The sequence below is a fragment of the Acromyrmex echinatior genome, chromosome 7, assembly GCF_024713525.1.
Source record: "Acromyrmex echinatior isolate Ae372 chromosome 7, ASM2471352v2, whole genome shotgun sequence".
In the NCBI taxonomy this organism is placed as follows: domain Eukaryota; kingdom Metazoa; phylum Arthropoda; class Insecta; order Hymenoptera; family Formicidae; genus Acromyrmex; species Acromyrmex echinatior.
This window is the reverse complement of record NC_141858.1, coordinates 14,725,979-14,746,261: the sequence shown is the minus strand read 5'-3', so window position 1 is coordinate 14,746,261 and position 20,283 is coordinate 14,725,979. Positions and strand designations below refer to the sequence as shown.

At 31.8% G+C, this 20,283-nt stretch overlaps 3 protein-coding genes across 15 annotated transcripts; 2 read left to right on the top strand and 1 right to left on the bottom strand.

Annotated features, from left to right (window-relative positions):
* Nucleotides 1–789: 789 nt before the first annotated feature.
* Nucleotides 790–6,645, top strand: LOC105154032 (triokinase/FMN cyclase). The gene is made up of 10 exons (XM_011069276.2): nt 790–1,283; nt 1,823–1,892; nt 2,175–2,285; nt 2,359–2,447; nt 2,558–2,774; nt 3,606–3,851; nt 4,987–5,382; nt 5,472–5,725; nt 5,954–6,081; nt 6,420–6,645. Exons 1-10 carry the CDS (start codon nt 1,158–1,160, stop codon nt 6,538–6,540), a joined length of 1,758 nt encoding a protein of 585 aa, XP_011067578.1. The 5' UTR covers nt 790–1,157; the 3' UTR covers nt 6,541–6,645.
* A 50-nt stretch (nt 6,646–6,695) lies between these two features.
* On the bottom strand, nt 6,696–14,976 carry LOC105154001 (carboxypeptidase D). Of its 9 annotated transcripts, none has more exons than XM_087408105.1 (11): nt 13,387–14,976; nt 12,649–12,694; nt 11,826–12,061; nt 10,847–10,980; nt 10,240–10,376; nt 9,614–9,801; nt 9,183–9,212; nt 8,359–8,654; nt 7,739–7,915; nt 7,396–7,488; nt 6,696–7,157 (listed from the first exon to the last, which is right to left on the bottom strand). In XM_087408105.1, exons 3-11 carry the CDS (start codon nt 12,058–12,060, stop codon nt 6,966–6,968), a joined length of 1,482 nt encoding a protein of 493 aa, XP_087264231.1. In that variant the 5' UTR covers nt 12,061; nt 12,649–12,694; nt 13,387–14,976; the 3' UTR covers nt 6,696–6,965. The 9 variants fall into 9 exon arrangements, with proteins under 9 accessions (XP_087264231.1, XP_087264227.1, XP_087264225.1 ...); XM_087408101.1 differs by having other exon boundaries at nt 12,649–12,878; nt 13,387–14,975; XM_087408099.1 differs by lacking the exon at nt 13,387–14,976 and adding an exon at nt 13,166–13,380 and having other exon boundaries at nt 12,649–12,878.
* An 848-nt stretch (nt 14,977–15,824) lies between these two features.
* On the top strand, nt 15,825–19,828 carry LOC105154219 (4-vinylanisole receptor-like). Of its 5 annotated transcripts, none has more exons than XM_087408107.1 (6): nt 15,825–16,992; nt 17,529–17,611; nt 17,687–17,912; nt 18,463–18,664; nt 18,795–18,950; nt 19,028–19,296. In XM_087408107.1, the coding sequence occupies exons 1-6, from the start codon at nt 16,550–16,552 to the stop codon at nt 19,073–19,075; spliced, it is 1,158 nt and encodes a 385-aa protein (XP_087264233.1). In that variant the 5' UTR covers nt 15,825–16,549; the 3' UTR covers nt 19,076–19,296. The 5 variants fall into 5 exon arrangements, 4 of the variants coding, with proteins under 4 accessions (XP_087264233.1, XP_087264234.1, XP_087264235.1 ...); XR_015545767.1 differs by adding an exon at nt 19,350–19,828 and having other exon boundaries at nt 15,829–16,992; nt 17,529–17,912; nt 19,028–19,226; XM_087408108.1 differs by having other exon boundaries at nt 15,829–16,349; nt 16,620–16,992; nt 17,529–17,912.
* The last annotated feature ends 455 nt before the right edge of the window (nt 19,829–20,283 follow it).

Genomic DNA, 20,283 nt, shown 5'->3' with positions numbered 1-20,283 from the left:
GATTAAAGATTGAAATTTCACCAATGAGGACAAAGAAGTTTTGACTCTTTTTGTTCTGATTGGTCAAACTTTAATCTTTCAATCTTCAATCTCATCCTTCAATGTCTGATTTTGGCCTAAACTGAATCGAGATTAAAGTTAATCTTCGTTGGTGGAAACGGGCCTTAATGTCAACTATAAAACCCAAGACACAATACGAGAGAATAGCGATAACGGTAGGAATAACATGATTTCAACCTATCAGAAACTGTGTATTTCGATATATCCGATTTCTAATAGGCTGAAATCGTGTTATTTCTATCGCTATCGCTATTCCTTCGCATTGTCTTGGGCTTAAGTCGACTATAAGCCGACAATCATCTGATCTTATTTTAATAGTAATTATCAGCTAAATATCGACTTTGAAAATTGACTTAAGTCGATGAAAAATATCAACTACAAGTCGACAATCAGGCGTGCTGCGTATGCATCCTCGATAATTTCTTTATTTTCCATTACTATCTTTATATGTATGTAATATCAATCTACGCAATGGAGGCGAGGGGAAGGGGGAAATAGAGATATTTTTTCAAAAAACATAAAATTTCTCTTTTTGTAGATTACTGACATACATTTAATATACATTCTGATTTTAAAAAGGGTATATTTTTCAAACAAATAATATTTTGATGCTTCAATTAATCTATCGAATGTTAAGTTCAACTCACGTACACACTGCGAATAATTATGATTCGAATAATCCCATCTTGTTTTTCGATTAAATAATTTAGGCTGTCTCTTTTCTCAGTAGTTATATTTTCGAGACATAATTATTAAATTGCTTGTATCTGAATTCTCGATTCAATTGTAACAATTATAAAAGCACGAACGTAAGAATCGTAAGAGTCGTGTTATATAAGAGAAACTTAAATCATTCACGCGTTTCGAGCTAGTACAAGTGAATAAAGAATTGAGTGTAATATTTTTATTTTATCGCTCCGTTTCCAATTTACAGATCGGTTATCAAATATGTAATGCGTCATACGAAGCATTCTGATAACCCGAGATCTGTAAGTGGGGATCATTGGATTTATAGATCTTGTTGAAATTTATCTCATTTATTTAATGTGAAATTCAACGTTGATGTTCCATTGATGTTCATCTGACCGCGACTCACAATGGCAACGTCAAAGAGTTTAATTAACTTGTTAGACGATGCGGTGTTCGAGACTCTATCCGGATTATCCTATACATATCCGCAATTAGAACATCATGCATCGCACAGAGTTGTACTGTCACCAGATGTACGTATACATATAAAAATACGTTTCTATAATGCTATTGCTTCATTACAATTAAAGGATGACAGATAAATTTATAAAGCAATTTTATTCTTTGTCATTCTTCGTCTTATAAAAATAATAGAAAGTTCTCTCTCTCTTTATCCCTCTCTTTTTCTCTCTTAATTTTTTATTTCTTTAAAGAAATAAATTTTTTATTATAATATATTTGCTCGTACAAATTTAATTAAAAAGTTTAAATTATTTATAAGGGAGAGTATCGACGAAAAGTAAAAATTGTGTATTAAATAATATTTCAAATTTTCCAAGTTTGACGACTAGTGATTTGATTCGAAAGTTTTTACACTATTATTTTAATACCGTTAATGTACTCTCATTTAAATTAATATATATCACTGGATCAAAAAATCGTTCGCACGACTCTCTCTCTCTCTCTCTCTCTCTCTCTCTCTCTCTCTCTCTCTCTCTCTCTGTTATAAATAATATATTTCTGTAATAAAATTCTAAATACAATTTATGTATCTCTACACATATATATTCAGCATAGGGATCGTAAAGATAAAGTGGCCTTGATTTGCGGTGGTGGTAGTGGACACGAACCATTTGCTGCAGGTAAAAAACATTATGTATATATATATATATATATATATATATTGCGTTTTCTTGAATTAAGTTAAACATTTCAATCAATGTAAATCTCGTTTGTCTTATTTACGTGAAAATAAATAAAATCTTCTTTCTAAAGTATTATAAAATAAAAAATATTGTGAATAATATTTCACTTGTATAATTTGTGTGTTATTATATTAGAGATATTTAGATACATAGTCATAAATAAAAGTTTTCAGAAGAAAATTTTCATGTATGCAAATATTTTGCTGAATGTCTTTTTAGGATTTGTTGGCAGTGGTATGTTGACAGCTTCCGTAGCAGGATCCATTTTTACAGCACCGCCGTCTATTCATATCACATATGCTCTTCAGTGTATTGCAGAAAATAATAAAGGTCTTTTTACTTTAAAAAACTTATTATTAAATAGTATTTTTTAAATCACACGTACATTAATATCTTCTTTTAGATGGTATTGTGGTCGTGGTACCTAATTACACAGGGGATCGTCTAAATTTTGGCATAGCAATTGAGAAGACTCGGCAAGCGGGAGTTGCGGTAAAATGAAAAATCTTCCATTTTTTACCCGCAAACAATGATATAAATTAAATGTTTTAAAATTATCGATCTATTTGAAAATTATACATATAATATCTTAATAAAATCAGGTGGAGGAGGTAATCGTTGATGATGACTGCAGTATTCCCGTAAACGAACAGAGCGTCGCTGGTAAGCGCGGACTGGTCGGCATGTTGTTCGTTATCAAAATTGCGGGTGCTTTCGCCGAAAAGGGTTTTCCCCTGTGTGAAGTAGCAGAAATTGCACGACGCGTTTCACAAAACACCGCGACTTACGGAATCGGATTATCCGCATGCGCAATACCAGGTATGAGACAATCAAGGCTCATAAGTTACCATTACGTTCAAGTCGCGCCATAGTTATGATAATTACGTATATGTGCTAAGCTTGCATGGCCAAGCGCTTCTATAATGAGGCTGTTCCTCCATCCGATGGACGGATAGAGAGATGGATCAGAATCTAGACAACAGACTGTGTTTAACAAAAAAAGCAGCTTTGCAACTGTTGTAAAATTCGTGAATATGATTGATTTATACATTTAGATCTAAAGTGAGGAACTAAGGACAAAACTAATCATATTAAAGAATTTTACAACAGTTGCAAAACTGCTTTTTCTGTTGAACGTAGCCATTCTTTGTTTATTCCTTTATTATCGTTGCCTAGTCACTTTTTTCCGAATACTTGATATATGAGGTAATCTATTAGGGATGCATCAGATCGTAAAATTATCAGACTGGACCGATGTCGTATTCTTTTCGGATATCCGGTTGGATATTTGGAATCTTAACAAGGATATTCTTAACAATAAGGATCCTTTATTATATTAAAAAAAAATATTATATTTGAGTACATTCAATTTACATTTAAATTTATAGTTTAAAAGCTTAAATTATTTATCCCGAGAATGTCAAGAAAATTTGATGTGTTTGGTGTATTACGTATATATATTTAATATTTGGAGCGAATTCTCTTCAGACGAATTTTAACAAGTTTTTGTCAAGAGAAAAATCAGTTTTATACTGCCGCGGTTAAAGAATATGCCGTATCTGCGATACTTTGCGGCTTACAATTAGAATTATTATTTAGAATAACTCTACATGGATATGCTTAATCTGACAATGAGAATATTAAATGCAGGTCAAGGTCTCATGTTCGAGCTTGCACAGGACGAGATAGAATGTGGAATGGGTGTGCACGGAGAAGCGGGATACGAGAGAATTAAGCTCAGGACCGCATCTGAACTGGTGATGCTAATGCTAAAGCGCATTTGTGAAGTCTTATCTTTGTCCACTAATGACTCGGTCGCGGTTATAGTCAACAATTTCGGTGCTTTAAGTCAATTGGAACAAGGAATAATCGTCTATGAGGTTGTAAATCAGCTTCGTAAGTACTTATTTACTGTTTTTTCTTCTTTTTATATATATGAACATAAATCATAATATGAGCCGCTTACATACAATATGATATATAAATCAATCATATATCCGTTTCTTTCATCTTCAAGAAAAAAATTATATAAATTTGAAGATTTTCCAATCTCCATATCGGTTACTTACTGAATCTATTGACAGCTATTAGACGTATCTTAAGATTACCAGATTTTTTTTTTATTAAATCGAAAAGTAGTAGTGTGGCAAGTCCTTGCATGCAAGAGATCGTACCAATCGAACTTCAGTTTGTTGTATGATAAAAAGAATAAAATTATGAGAAAAAGCACCCTAAGTCTCCAATCATTTATTATACTCCCACATTCTATCTTGTTTACGTTTCCCTGGTGACTATTTTTTGACTTCACTCTGAGCTTTGCCCTCCCGGCCATGTAAATCATTCCATCGATGCGAACAATGTTCTCGTAACGTAAGAAATCGCAATTTGCATTTATCTTTCAGTTATCTTATTCGGAAACAGGTTTCAAATTTTTTGAAATAAATACATAAAACTATATATTGGGTCATTTAAAAAGTATCCGCGGTTTTTTCATTCAAAAATTGAACAAAAAACCGCGGATATTTTTTAAATGACCTAATATATATGTATATTATTTTATTTTACTTAATAATATTATAGATAAACCAGAATTTAATATTAAAAATGTTTTCAATGTTTGCCATTTTTTAAATTATTATTAATAGCACATAAAAATCCAGGAACCTCGAAAAAAAATATTTTATACATAATTATATAAAATTATATAAAATTATATATTATTTTATGTAATTGTATATAATTATATATAATTACATAAAATTATACAATAATATATTATAAAATATATTCATTTTACAATTATATAAAATTATATATAATATAATTTTAGGTAATTTTATATAATTATATATAAAATATTTTTTCTCGGATTGCACCCGGAGAATCTGGTAACTTTAGTCTATTATTAATGGCTCTTCTTGTTTTTGCGTAAAATAATTAACAAGTAATTTCTTCCTCTCAATTTGCCATTTTTAATTTATCTCATTATACTACATTTATCATGGTTTTATGTTGATTTTTCTTAATGCAGAAAAGACAGGCATACAGCCTGTTCGCGTCTACTCAGGTGTCTTAATGACATCCTTAAATAGCGTTGGGATACATATAAGTTTGTTAAAATTGACCGAAAATCATGGGGACGTATTCGTCGATTGTCTTGATGAAAAAACGACAGCACCGTGTTGGCCAGGCTGCACCTACAGCATTTCTTCGACTTCAACTCCATTGAGTACTCCATTGAAAGATGCGAAAAAAGAAAAAGTGGAGAAAATAGGAATATTGTTAAATGTGACTGATCAGCGCCTGATTAAATTGTGTTTAAAAAACGCTTGTATAGCTATTATCGAGAAAGAGGCGTATCTTAACGGGTTAGATCGTGGTTGCGGAGACGGAGATTGCGGATCGACATTGAAACGATTTGCCAACGGTACGCGTATATGAATTACAATATACCTATATGTCTCTTAATATTCAACAAGACTTTACTAATTCTCCCTTTTTCTTTACATTCTATAGGTATTTTAAATAATTTGGAAAATTTATCTTTGTCGCATCCAGCAGCGTTATTATTGGAAATAGCGAACATCGCGGAAGAATGCATGGGCGGAACTTCTGGAGCTCTATATTGTTTATTTTTTACAACTGGCGCGAAAATGTTGGCGTCATTCAGGCAGGAGAAGGATATGCGAAACGTTTGGTTTTGCGCATTCCGCAGCGGATTAAATTGTTTAGAGAAATATGGAAGAGCGAAAGTTGGCGACAGGACTATGGTTTGCACATATATATATATATACATTATTAAAATATATTATTAGTGTATATTATTATTAATGATACTATGATAAATGAATAGAAAATTTTTTTATAGTATTAAAACTTGTATAACCATGTTATTATTTGTTGCAAAAAAATTAAACTTATTGTGAAATAGACATAGGACTTGTATTAAAAATGTAAGAAAATTTTCAATTAATATTTTTGCCAATCAATATTTTTAGATCGACACAATGTATGCGACGTATACGACGTATGAAAAATTGTTAAAGGAGTGTCCTAGTGATTTTTACGAGAAAATAACCGCAGCAGCATGGGAAGGATGCTATTCTACGAGAAATATGAAACCAAAGTGAGTAGATATGAATGCTGTGATAAGACAATCTGTGTACTTTAACGTTTAAGATACAATACATTTGCCCTACAACTTTTATGTAAAACATTTTTCCAACAAACCAATACTTTCTGGGATAATTAGCCGTTCCGGAATTTTTGACACGCATTGTGTGTGTGTGTGTGTGTGTGTGTGTGTGTGTGTATGTGTGTGTGTAAAATACATATATATTTTGAAAAAATTAGAGAAATCTAATTTGAAACTATATAAATTTTCGTAAAATATTTTTAATTTAGTCACTTTTTCGTGCTAAACTTTTTGTAAGTATTAATGTAATATGATTCATTTGTTTACAGAGCGGGACGAGCTAGTTATATAAAACAAGCTCAGTATTTAACAGAAATGGATGCTGGAGCTTATGCCGCAGCAATATGGATTGCAGCTATTGTACAAACAATTACGCATTTCAAAAAATAACATAGCTTCCTTTTTTTTTTGACAACTGTATTTTAAGATCATTATTGTAAACAAAAGATATAAAATTTAATAATAAATAACAAGTTTATTAGAAAAATAGAATAAGGGATTTAATTATATTAACTATTTTCTTCTACAAAATATTTAAATAAAAATATAGTTGTGCGTTTATATATTTATAAATAGAATAAAAGTACATTTCTTAAAATACATTCCTGGCGAATACATAAATATTTTATAGCGTAGAGATTAAACTTAATATAAAATAACTTAGGTTGCAGTATTGTTTGGCAGTATTTTATTAATCGGATTATAGTTTCTTTGCACCGATTATTTATCAAATATTGATAGACTAAGTTTAATTTGACTTTACACGATAATATAGAATAAATAAATAATATTATTTGTATATGTGTTTCACAAGATTATCCAAAGAGATTAGTCACAAAGTTGTTAAATCCGTTACTGATAGAAGAGAAGATACCGTTGTTGGCGTCAGCCGCGGTATTAATTCCTGATTGAGGTCGATAATGTAACGTATGGTCGCGATGTGGGTAAGGTCTCCCACCGATGTTTCCGTTATATAAAACAGACCCATTTTCGTCGTTGTATTGTCTCTGTTTCAAATATAATAAATTTTAATATATATGTTAAGAGTAATCAAAACATATAAAATATCGAATGTAGCAATAGATTTTTTTTGGACTATTTTGTATAGCTAATCCTCCTCCCTTTTTTTTAACATAACAAATAAAAAGTATGTATATATATATATATTTAACTAAATTAATAAAAAATAATTAATCAAAATACACAAACAAAAATGTAGATCTTTTAATTGATAGCATTACTTACTTTTACCGAGTAAAGGGTAACATTGAGAAGCGTTGGATGTTCTTTGATTACTATAAATTCAACTTCACGAGGTACATAACCGTTCGAAAATACCTAATAAAAACATGACATCCTCAGTGAGAAATGATATTGGAATCGACATTGAATCGACATCGATTTCATTGTCATTTCTCACTGGATCAGATTTAACATGATATAACGTGAGTAAATACTTAAATAGCACAGTGTCTTATTTTATAAGTTTCTTATTTTATCATAATTTTGGCATTCTAGTAACGTAAAACAATATAATAAAAGAATGGTTGTATCCAACAGGTTATTACCATTACATTTCGTAACGTACCTCTAACTTGTAAACACCAGGCAAAAGAATTCTCCAAAATTCACCATATTTCGTTGTTGAGAAACTAACATCTCGTGATTTCACTTTAACGGAAGCCCTTTCGATAGGATTACCATTTTCATCGATAACAAAACCATGAACACCTCTGTGAGCTTCTGCCAGAAATTTGATTAAAGACTAAAAAAATAATAAAAGAATAATAAATGTATATTATTATTTTTATAAAGAAGAATAGAACACGTATTTGAATGAAAAATAGAGACTCTGAAAAATAGCGGTGTCTATATAATTTTCACTGTGTTGGTTTAATATTAACACCAATATGATGTGGATTTAACACCAGGGTTTTAAATTCATATGATTGATATAAACATCAGAGGTTTGAAATCTACTCCATGTTGTTGATAATATTAATATCAGCAGTAAGAATTGTAGACACTGCATGGGTGTTAAATCCACATTAGAAGTGTCGTTAAATTCACACCGATATTTTTTAGAGTGTATGCAGACCAAAAATCAGATATCGAATCTGTGTTATTCTTTTTTCTCTCTTTCTCTCTCATTAAGCCGTATACATATATGATCTTTATTTTCTATCTCACTCCACAAAAGCCACTCACCACTCGATTTTCCGTCCAGTAATGTGGTAGATCCGCGGCTGGTGGATATTTGCAGCAAGAAAGTTCCAAGGTGATCTCCATACAGCCGTTCCACACGTAGTTGAAATCTTGCATTCCACCGGTAAGTGGATACCATTCGGCGCCATTAGTAATTCCACGTTTAAATGCGGGCTGAGACGGAGAGCAGGGTAATCCCTGATGCATAGATCCATGATTTCGAGAATACGTCAATGATAAATGTTGAAATACGTCGTCATCCGGCGAGACGCTCGGCGTCGATGTGAAACTCTGAAACACTATTCTCTCTATATCATACTGTTACGGCATACTGTTATTAAACGTTATTTAAACGTTGGACTATATATCTAAGATCTACAGATAGAAAATACGAAGATGATTTGTGTAATCTGCAAGTTATCTCAGTCTACAAGACATTCTTTTTAAATCTTTGGCTCTGATTTCTCAATGAAAATGTTTATAACTTTATCGCCTTTTTCCTTTTATCTTTCTTTCTTTTTCTCTTTTTTTTTGTTCAGAGAAAAATTGTACAAGATATGTGTTTCATGCCATGTCTAATTGTGCATTCAAATATTTCATTTTCATACGTTCATTAATACAGTTAAAAAGCAGTTATTTTCTTAACATAATTTTCGTAAGAAACCGTAAACTTCATCATTTATATTCTTTTCAATATTACATTTAAATCAATCAAAAGTAACTTCGTACTTTTGAAATGTTTCTAACGTTTTGCAAGTAAATGATAAAAGTAAATAAAGTCGCTTATACTAATAATAAAAGATAATCATATACATATTGCACAATACCTGCACATAATGGCGCCGATCGACATATTCCTGATGGCATGAAAGTTTACATAATATATCATAATAATTTCAGAGCCGTATACAGCTATAGTCATAGCTGTCTATAATCTGTCTGTTAATTGCAATTGTTTAATACAAATGGAACAAATTTGAAATCGAGCCAGTCGAAACGCTGGAAGGACTGCATCCAAAAAATAGTAATGCTGTTCTTTCCTTTTCTTGTTTTTGTTTTTGTTCGTTCTTTTTTTTTTCAGAATCACATCTCGTAAAGAGGACGATCGTGATACGACAGAGCAGAGTGTGTTACGACTCCGTGTGATTTCGTGGCTCGGAGTCAGATCGAGGACGATCGAGCGAGCCACGCTGCCCGCTTTTTAACGATTTTAGCTCCGCGTGCGAAACGGTAACTGAACCAAGGTGATTTAACTTACGCGAATTTGGGGTATTGTCGAAGGGATAACTGGCCACGAGCGCACCACCGTGCAGACTGCCCGAAAGCACGAACTGAATCTTCGAGACCCATTCTTTAACGGCTTCGGTCTCCGGCTGGCTCTTTTTATTGTTTTGCTTAAAATAGTCCGGGAAATTACGGTTTAGGTCAAAGCCGCGCGCGTTATACCTGTATAATCATACATCGAATCGTAAAAATGAGAATTAGAAGCTAATTAATTTGTTTTGCGCAAAGCGATTAAAAGACGGATTATATCGCAAAGCGTATTTAGACGCTTCAAGATATATTTCCTTTAGCAAAAACAGAAGTATTTAACGACGTATTTGTCGGTGTTCCTGACGATTATTCATTTAAGTATTTTATTCGGTCTATGGCTACTTTGTGAAACATTAAGCGCAAACCTTTCAATTTTACGTTTAAATCGAAAGAAAGTCCCTTTGAAAGGAATCTCAAAAAAGACTGTGTCTCAATGTGTTCAACATTAGACAATTAGGTTTGAACTAAAAATTTCAACGTTGATTAGTGCAACCTGACCTGATTGGAAAAATAGAAATGATCAAAAAATAAATATAAATAAATATAAATCCTTTATATCAATAATCTAACCTGCCTTGACCACCATCACAACGTCCCTCTTTAGAGACTTCGAAGCCGTCAGGGTTCATTGACGGCAAAATATGAATTCTTGTATTGTCCAATAACCATGTAATATATTCGTCTGATCCGTACGATGTCACGAGAAACTAGAAGGAAAAAAAGAAAAAAGGAATACATTTGTAAGAAACATCCCAAATTACATGTAATGTATATGTTATAATTTCCCATTCAACAATATAACTGTAATATGACACGTGTTATATTACGTATGTTATATTACAGTTATATTGCTGAATAGAAAATTACAACTAACATGTAACTTGGTGTTTGTTGGGATATGTGCGCCATTTTTTGAACGTAAATGAATCATTAATATTAATATTATTATTCACATTGGTTTAACGATCATCAGTTAATATCAATATTAATTTATAATTATGAACTATTGTCATTTGGAATTATTTGACTAGATAAAATCTCTTATCCGAATAAATCTTTTTTTCAAGTGATGTATAGGTGAGTTAAAATTGTAAAAATGTAACATACGCGCATGTGTTATTCATCATATTGCGAATAAAATGACGTGGAAATTTCAATGCTTGACATAATTACGTACATGAATAAGATGTAGCATTAATTCACGTCCCACAGCTTCATTTCCATGTATGTTAGCGATATACTTTACATCAGGTTTTCCGATCATGTGCTCGTAAGGTGAGGAGGAAACGACCATTACCCACAAATCTCGACCTATCGCATGAGCAACGCTTGATTACAACATATATATTTCAAAGGTAACAATATTAAAATTTTCGAGACGACAAATTAAAAAAATACAAATAAATAATAAACGGGTAATCAGAAATTGGCACAGTAAACGGTGCGTAATTAGCTCTAAAAAATTTTATTCCACATAATAAAAATGATTAAGTTGTACATGTTTACGATTCTAACCGTTTTCAGCAAAATTGAGACTCTTAACAATGATCCATGTAGTTGTAGTTAAATAAATGAATTATTACAAGTGACGTTAATCCGGTCGTAATCATTCCTCCATTAAAGATCTCACTAGTTACAAAGCTGAATGGTTAAAAATGATTAAAATCTTTAAATTACAATGCATTTAATGAAGCAGGTGAGAAATTTAATTAAGAAAACGAGGGCTTATATATAGTAATGTGAACTTCTGAACATATCCACGTATATTTCTGTCAAGATGGTAATACTGTAGTAAAAGGAAACATAGTCACTGAGTAAAAAATTGAAAAAATATAAAAATAGTATTTTACACCACTATCCGAACTAATTAAAATAATTAAGATATGAAGGAACATATTTAGTAACATAGTCTAGTGCGAATGTTGAAATTCAACTGGCACGTAAGATAAAATTTTTTAAAGTTAATTGCGCACCGTTCATTATGCCAACTGCCTGTTTATGTTTTTTAAATATATATTGCATTTAATTTCTTCTCTACATTAATATTGTTACTTGAATGTTAAAATATATAAATGAAACACCAAACGAGACAGCGTCCTCTTTCAGAATACGCTATTTATTGTGATCTCAATTAGCATTGTAAGAAGATAATATACCTTTCACCGACTTTCCTATTGAATACAGCGCAGTGAGATTTTGAAATCGAAGGGACGTCGCGCGAAGAAAGCGGCTCATCTGTTCGTAATTGTGATACTTGAACTCGATGTTATACGGTTCCTCATACATTAAGTAGCGCGGATGATATAAACGAGGTACATCTCCTTTGGTATGGAATTGCATGCCACGAATATTCCCGTAAATGAAGATGAGAAAAAGTAGTACGCGATACATTCTGCAACAATATCATTAAATATACGAATACCGAGAGAGATATACTTGTAATTAAAAAACTTTAAACTTAGGAATCCCTTTCATTATCTATGAGTGAACGAAGTCTAAGTAACTAGTAATAAGTATAAATATTAGGTCATTTAAAAAGTATCCGCGGTTTTTTGTTCAATTTTTGAATGATAAAACCGCGGATACTTTTTAAATGACCCAATATATAGCTATCAAAGAAAAAGAGAGAGAGAGAAAAAGAGTAACAGGGCACAATATAAAAATTTATACAAAAATACTTAAAAATACTTTGTGTATAAATTGTACAAAGAGTATGAGATGTATACTTAATATTTTATACATTCATTTTATACATTTCATTTTCAATGAAAATATTGTAATCTTCGTGCGTCGAAAATGTGCGTATAATATAACATGAGAGATATAATATTTATTGCCTTTTTTTTTTATATGAAAGCCAATATACAATACTTTAAATTATAATATCAGCTCTATTATATATAGTAATAACTTATAAAATAATAGCTTGTACAAAATTTAATTATTAGAACCTTGTTGTTCTTGGAACATTTACATTACCTGATTGCTTAAACGTATCAGCACTGGAGAGATCACTGCGTGAAATCTGTAGAATCCGATCGTAAAATCAACTTCTTTGTGTGCGCGCAAAACTATTTGCGAAAGCGACACGCGAAGCAGTATGTGTGAACGACGAGTTTTTCCAATGCTATTTTTTTCCCGTTACTTCTCGTGTCAAGTCGTTTATATGGATACACACGGTGCCGGCGAAGAGGACAAGGACACACACACTTTTTTTCAATCGTACGTGATCACGTTGGCATGGACAGTGGAAATGATGGTCGGCGTTTGCGGAAGTCACGAAGAAATGAAAGAAAAAAGAAGAAAAATAGAAAAAAACCAAGAGAAAGAGAGAGAGAGAGAGAGAGAGAGAGAGAGAGAGAGAAAGAGAGTGAGAGAGAAGAAGAAAAGGTAAACGACTGCAAGACCAAAGATCCCGAAGACCAGTCGCTATACCAACGACTAAGAAACGTAGGTGAAATCTCAGTTCGTGAGATGTATGATACTGTGAACTTACAAAGAGAGAAGTGAACTATACCGTGCACTCACTACCACCATCAGCAAGCAACACACCAAGCGCCAGTAGCAGTATCAGTAGCAAGAACAATAGCAATAGCAGTAGCAATAGCAGTACCAGTACTAGTACCAGCACCAGTACCAGCACCAGTACCAGCACCAGCACTCGAGCACCCAAGCACCACCACCGCCGACGCCACCACCACTACTAATGAAACCCACTTCCTCCGTAGCTCTGGTATCTGCTGCTGTCTGCTCGCCGTTGTAGAACAACCTCTGGCACAATGTGTCCCAGCTAGGAGACAGCCCGTTTACTGTCTCATCTCGGTACTACCACACTACTGTCGACCGGGCACACAATAAGCAACGTCAAGCGTATCGCCGCGAATTGTTATTTCGCGCACATTTAGCGCGGACGCATTTATCGTGATATCTGGAAATCTCCCGCGGACGTGGAACGGAATTTCGCACGGCTATGTAACGAAATAATAATAGTATGATACGTAAAAACCATAAGAAACGTCTGATTCTCTACAAATCAGTTAACGCGAATGACAATGCTGATAAAGAGAGACTCTCGTGAAAGTAGTTCTGTAAAAGTTAATTATGCCTTTCGAGAAATGTTAACGTCAAATTTTTTCTTACACGTTAAACGGATATTTGTTATACATCTTATAGATGACGAGAAAACTGTTTGCTAAACGTGCATTAGATTGGTGAGAAAATCGGTGCTAATTAAAAAGATACATAACTTTTCTTCTTGCGTTATTTATATTATACAAGTTGCTTTTTTGTTGCTCGGCGCTACCAATATCGCTATCAATACACGTAGCTTCTAATAGTTGTAATTAATAATTCTAGTAATTGTCAATACTCTTTACACATTGCGAAATAATTTCTAAGCGATCTCACGTAAAGAGAACAAGTACGTATGAAACTCGCGTGCACGGCTACCGATTACAAACCACTACTACCGCCGTATTTACCACTACTAACTGATATTACCACTACCAGCAACGGTATTAATTGAGGTGAAGAGGTTTTCGTTCTTGATGTTTGGCACACGAACCAATCAACCAACCCGACCGACTCATCCACCCACCCACTCACCTACCTATCCACGAGCCACTGTTACAGGCGTGATTTCGCGTCAGCTTTAGGCGCTATATTTTCGAATATAATGAGCCGCCTGTCTATTCGTGCGCCGAGGGCACCACCACAGAGATGGTGTACAGGTCGATAGAGAGCATTCGTAAGATCACTGACGTCCACCACACGTACTTTCGACGTGCTATTGAGGACGGTGTCCTACTAGCGGTGCTTGCTGGCCTCATGCCTGCTTACTTGCCTGCCTGCCTACCCGCTTATCTGCTTGCCTAACGGAGGCGCGGATCACAGTTTCGGATGGATCGTTGAACTCACGAGCGGAAGATGAAACACATCGAAAAAAACAGTCTCGGCGAGAAGTATGTCACCGAGGCATCGCGGATAACACGATGTAGCAAGTAAAAGGAGAAAGGCGGAGAAAGAGAGAGAAAGAGAGAGAGAGAGAGAGAGAGAGAGAAAGAAAGAAAAGGAGAGAAATATCCAAAACTTGAAGTTCCTGAGGAACTTCGATCACGTGGTTTGACCTTGAACCGACCAACTGCCTCAATCCACTGTCAAAGAGGATCTTTTCATAACGGAACTATTATTAAACAACATAAACCTTTAAGATTCAATGAAATATATAGTAAGAGCAAAAAGTATTCGGAAATTTACAAGGAAATTTTTTTATGAAAAAAGTCTTATTTGTAGAAAATAAACATTAATTAGCAATTTTATACAATGAATACATTCTGTTCTAACATAAACAAACGAACTTCGCATGTATTACTGATTTTAGAAGAAATTTCTCGACTGTACTTTTTGAGCATCCAAACAATTTTTAATTTTCACTTATTTTTCAGATAATATATTTTCTATAATTAATACACATCTTTTTAATATATATAATTTTAAGAAACATATAGTAAATTTTATTCTTTATGAATAAATTGTTAATTATCCAACAAGAAATAATCGCTAATTAAACATCGAATCGACATCAAATTGATGTTGAAATCATCGTTCGATATCGATTTGACATCAGTTGGATGACTCATTTCTCGCTGGATAATATTTACTTTTTAAAAATAAAGTTTTTTTAAAAACATTTTCTCTGTACGAATATTTTTTACACTCACTGTAACTAAATAAATGCCAAAAACGTGTAGAAAATTAAAAGATATTTCGATATCAAACATTTACTTATTTTGGAATAAAATAAATTTTTTAACAAGCAACAAAACAGTGACATATCGAAATAAACACTGGTTTTCAGACTGACGTGTGCGACAAATACATGATGTTATATAAATATATATTATGCAAAATAAAAAGGTGAATATCAGTCATCTTTGCAACGTCGATTTATTGATGATTAATTAATGTCTACGGTCAGAAAAATGTAATATTGAAAATACTAAAAATTAATTGGCACGCACAACTTTTCCTCTTAAAATACTTATGATTATTCTTAGAATTCTTTTGTCTTCTCTATAAAGTATTATTGTGTCTATATGCAGGTGTGTGATAAATTATATGATATAATAATTATATATTTTAGAAAGATAATTATATATTTTATTACATACATAAGCGCAATGCATGCACTGTGTGTACATGTAACAACTTTATTTTCTCTGATGCAATATTAAATATTATATTGTATTTAAAATTTAGAAAATCTTTTCCACAGCAAAATAAAATATTTTAAAAAATAATTATTTCGTAATAATAGAGACAAATCTGTTTTAAAAAATACAAATATGCTGCAAAGAAAATAAAGTTGATCCAGTCGAGAACTCAATGTTATTCACGTTCTTTTTTATACTTGTTAGAGTTTTATAATAAACGCTTGTATAAAACTATATTTTATTTCCTGGGAATATGACAACATGTTGGAATATATCGGAAGGGATAATTTTCCTCAATTGGATTAAAACAACAACGTCATTATAATTACAAGTCTGATACCGGTAGTAAGGTATCGACAAGATGCCGCTGCAGTTATTAATGAATCATTAATTTTAAGTTGCATAGGGCAATGACATAAACTTATCTACAGTGTCTTACGAACCTTTGCCACGTTTATATATTGTTGTGTTAGTTATTTTTACAGATACACGAAAACGTACAAACCGTAGTTACATGATTCATGACATTTGCTGAAAGTTAATCATATAAGTTCTTTATATAATATCATATTCATAAAGATTTATGTGCAGAAAGTAGGACAAAGTTTAGAAAAACATTTTTAAAAGATATAATCATTTTTAAAAAAAGACACTTTCTATATATTCCAATGTCATATATTATTTCAAATACAGATTATTTTTTCAATAAATATGAGAATTTATTACTTTTGGTTGTAGAAACTGTAGAAATGCAGATACTGCCTCTCAATTTCTTATTGTATACTATAAGTGGTTTATGGCGACCAATCAAGTGGTCTTCAAAATGCTCCAAGTTACTGTACAGTATGTTCACTTTTTCCACGATATATTTATTGTCATATTTAATGTTGACTCACTTGCTGTATATCATCTTTGTTATCGATAATGTGGAAGATTTCGCATCGACTTCCCCATTTTTCTTCTCAACAATCAGCTTAATATTCAAAGCGATTACTGCTGTTATCTATCGCGATCGAATTGTCAATACAGTTGAAATTCTGCAAAATGAACCATGCAAAGCCTGTGATAAAGATGAGACTGATATCCAGATGAAATTCGATCATACAATCAGGTATACATATATCAATTAATAATTATCAGTGTGACTTTCGACAATATCAATAAATAAATTAATAAATATGTGATGATACATACACAGAGTTAGTAAAATTTTATACACGAATAAATAAGTAAAATTGAAGAATCTTAATACAAATTAAATTAAATTAATTTTTCTGAACTTAAAACAAATGAACTAAATCATTATTATGCAATTATAAACGTATCGCATATACACGTTTTGTGTATTCGTGCCTTTCACTGTTCTGGTAAGGCTATGTTCGGAAATGTTATCTGAGTGCCCCTACATATCGTTTTATCCTCATTGTTCATCCAATGTTAAACAAGGATAACATGATATATTATATCATACACACACGGATAACGTTTTCGAACGCAGCCTAACAGGATTAGTTAAAGTGATACATACAATATTTCACGTTCAGAATTGCGTCAAATTCAAATGTATAATTTTGAATCTTTATTGCAATCTTATACCATCCTTATCGTAAGATATGTTTCTAATATATTTTTAAAAATTGTATACAGATCGTATTCCATATATTACTTACTTTTATGTACGTTTTCGGCGGTGGGTGCTGTAACGGCAGGAATACTCGATGTTTTAGAGGGTCAGTTACCTTATAACATGTGGATACCTTGGAATTGTACTTCATTTCTTTTATTCTTGTTTACGTCCCTTCAAGAGATCGTATCTCTAATTGTTGCCACGATTGTGAACATCGCGACGGAAACTATAGTATTAGGATTTTGTTTACAATTGTGTGCACAATTTGAAATTTTGGAGCATCGCCTTCAAAGAATGGTAAAACGCAGAGAAGAGGAAATATTTCCGAAAAGTTCGTTGAATAAAGTATCACGCAAAATAAGCAAGTTGTCGAAGCACATTTCCCATCATTTATGCATAATCAGGTTTGTCATATATTGTAAATGATAAAGTTACTTTTATATATATTTATATTGAGAATATTAAATAATAATAATACTCGAAATAATAAATAATAAATAATAATACATAATAATTAATAAATAATAAATAATAATTAATAATAAATAAATAATAATACTCGATATATGTATGTGTGTGTGTATTTATATATATATATTGTATATACACATAGAATGTTCGGTAAAGACCGTAACAACTTAAGAATATAAATTTCTAAGATCATTTTGAGATGAAAATCTTGATAACAGAATATCGAGATCATAATAGTTTTTAAATTATATAAGCATATATTTAAAGTTAGCGAATCATATCGCTTAAAATTTAAATACGATACAACGAAAATTTTCAGTCATAAACACGTGAGTTTTAGATTTTACCCTACACATACATACAAACATACACGCGCGCGCGCGCAACGTAAGTGTACACAACAACAATATCCATAATTTAATTCACCAACTATGCATTTGTAATATGTTATTTGTGATATATAATATGTATAAACATTTACAGACTTGCCGGAACAATTAATGGCATATACAGCAAAGTGTTCTTTGTTCAATTTTTCGTCAGTATTTTAGTATTATGTTCAATTGTGTACCATTTGTCTTCTCATTTGACGCTTACAGACGTCGCTACCTTAATTGTCTACACATTCAGCATGTTTGTGCAAATTTTTGTTTATTGCTGGGCTGGAAACGAAGTTATGCTCAAGGTAATAACTGCTAAAGACACATTTGAACAGAAAAAAATATTTTTTATTGCAAAACAAAAACTCTACAAGGCTTCTGCAACTAGCTTTTTTTTGCTTATTCCATTTATTTTAATCAATTTTATTTGCGTAGAGTACTGGATTGAGCGATATAGCGTATCATATGGATTGGATGTTGATGACAATCAGCGAACAAAAAGATCTACTAATGATTATGAAGCGTTGCACAAAACCTATTAAATTTACCAGCAGTTTTTTGGTGACATTATCTCTGGAATCTTATGGCAATGTCAGTTTTTAAAGATTTATAATATTTCTTATAAGTATGGTGCTTAATTCCTATCAAATTTTGATTTTACTTTACAGCTTCTGAAGATGTCTTTCTCCGCATTTAATGTTCTGCAACAATTTTGAAACTGTAATCTTTCGCAATACACTATGTATACGATATCATATAATACAATAGATAAATCGCTCATTGCAAAATGTATTCCAATATCTATTCTATTAATGTTGGCACATGCGATTGACGTTATGCGCTTTATTTCTTAATCTATCTCTAACGGTGCGTGTATAATGTATGCATGAAATGCATTAGATTACAAAATGATAAATAAAAATTGAATTAAATCAAAGTCGATTGCAATATTGCTGCAATATTTTCACATAAATTTTTGCAATGTTGCAGCAAAATTTTATCAACAATACAATTGTTCCTATACAGCATATTTCATCCAAAAGAACGATCTTAGGAACGATCTTAGCTTCTCGATGTTTTAGGAAGTCTCCTTGAAGTCTGTACTGTAGGTTATATACATTTTAATTAACGTCTCAAAAACTCATCTTATTGTTGATTTTTTTTCATATATTTTCGAGATAATTAATTTCAAATACAAAATATGATCGCTTTGAAAAAAAAAATTTAAAGTTAAGTTCAGATTTTCAGAATTGTCAAAATATGTATTCTTAGGGTACGTTCCGAATTATGCATGAAGCGCATGATGTATTATTTTATTCTTCTTTATTATTTGGTGAACAACAAGGACAAAGCATCATGCGCTTTATGAGAAATTCAGAACGCACTTTTATATTGACTTTTTTGTGCTGTTCATTTCTGCATATAATTTCTATACGAAATGTCATAATGTAGAATATGTAGATTGTATATAATATATTAATTATTAATCGATAAAGTTATATTTCTTTAAGAGATAATTATATTAACATATTAAATATTCCAATTTGAAATTATAATGTGCAACGATTTAGTTTTATACATAAACAATGATATTTATATAAATTATTTGATTAATTCAGTTAATAGAGAAAGAAAAATATTATTTCTACGAGTCTTACATTTCTCTGTGCGATACTTTACGTATACAAGAATTGATACAAGAATTCTACCAGCGACCTTCGTACTTACTTAGTAAAGAGACAAACCGCAATTATGTACGTACAGCAAAAAATATACGTATTCTTAACTTGTAGACAAGATAATAAAGTAAGGGAAATATAGTCTCTTATATTCGCTGAACTATTTCCATTACTTTTCTGACATGAATGTGAATAAACATTTTATTCGATGGGAATAGACAATATGTTTAGATACAAGGGGTAAA

What these genes read in the sequence shown, in the direction of transcription:
- LOC105154032 (XM_011069276.2), top strand. Translation starts at nt 1,158, where the DNA reads ATGGCAACGTCAAAGAGTTTAATTAACTTGTTAGACGATGCGGTGTTC. An exon ending in ATCCGCATGCGCAATACCAG is followed by an intron (nt 2,775 to 3,605) that starts GTATGAGACAAT and finishes TATTAAATGCAG; the next exon opens with GTCAAGGTCTCATGTTCGAG. An exon ending in ATTGAAACGATTTGCCAACG is followed by an intron (nt 5,383 to 5,471) that starts GTACGCGTATAT and finishes TACATTCTATAG; the next exon opens with GTATTTTAAATAATTTGGAA.
- LOC105154001 (XM_087408105.1), bottom strand. Translation starts at nt 12,060, where the DNA reads ATGTATCGCGTACTACTTTTTCTCATCTTCATTTACGGGAATATTCGT. An exon ending in ATCGGCGCCATTATGTGCAG is followed by an intron (nt 8,655 to 9,182) that starts GTATTGTGCAAT and finishes TAGAGAGAATAG; the next exon opens with TGTTTCAGAGTTTCACATCG. An exon ending in TTACCCTTTACTCGGTAAAA is followed by an intron (nt 7,158 to 7,395) that starts GTAAGTAATGCT and finishes TATTTGAAACAG; the next exon opens with AGACAATACAACGACGAAAA.
- LOC105154219 (XM_087408107.1), top strand. Translation starts at nt 16,550, where the DNA reads ATGTCATATATTATTTCAAATACAGATTATTTTTTCAATAAATATGAG. An exon ending in CATCATTTATGCATAATCAG is followed by an intron (nt 17,913 to 18,462) that starts GTTTGTCATATA and finishes AAACATTTACAG; the next exon opens with ACTTGCCGGAACAATTAATG. An exon ending in GAAACGAAGTTATGCTCAAG is followed by an intron (nt 18,665 to 18,794) that starts GTAATAACTGCT and finishes TTATTTGCGTAG; the next exon opens with AGTACTGGATTGAGCGATAT.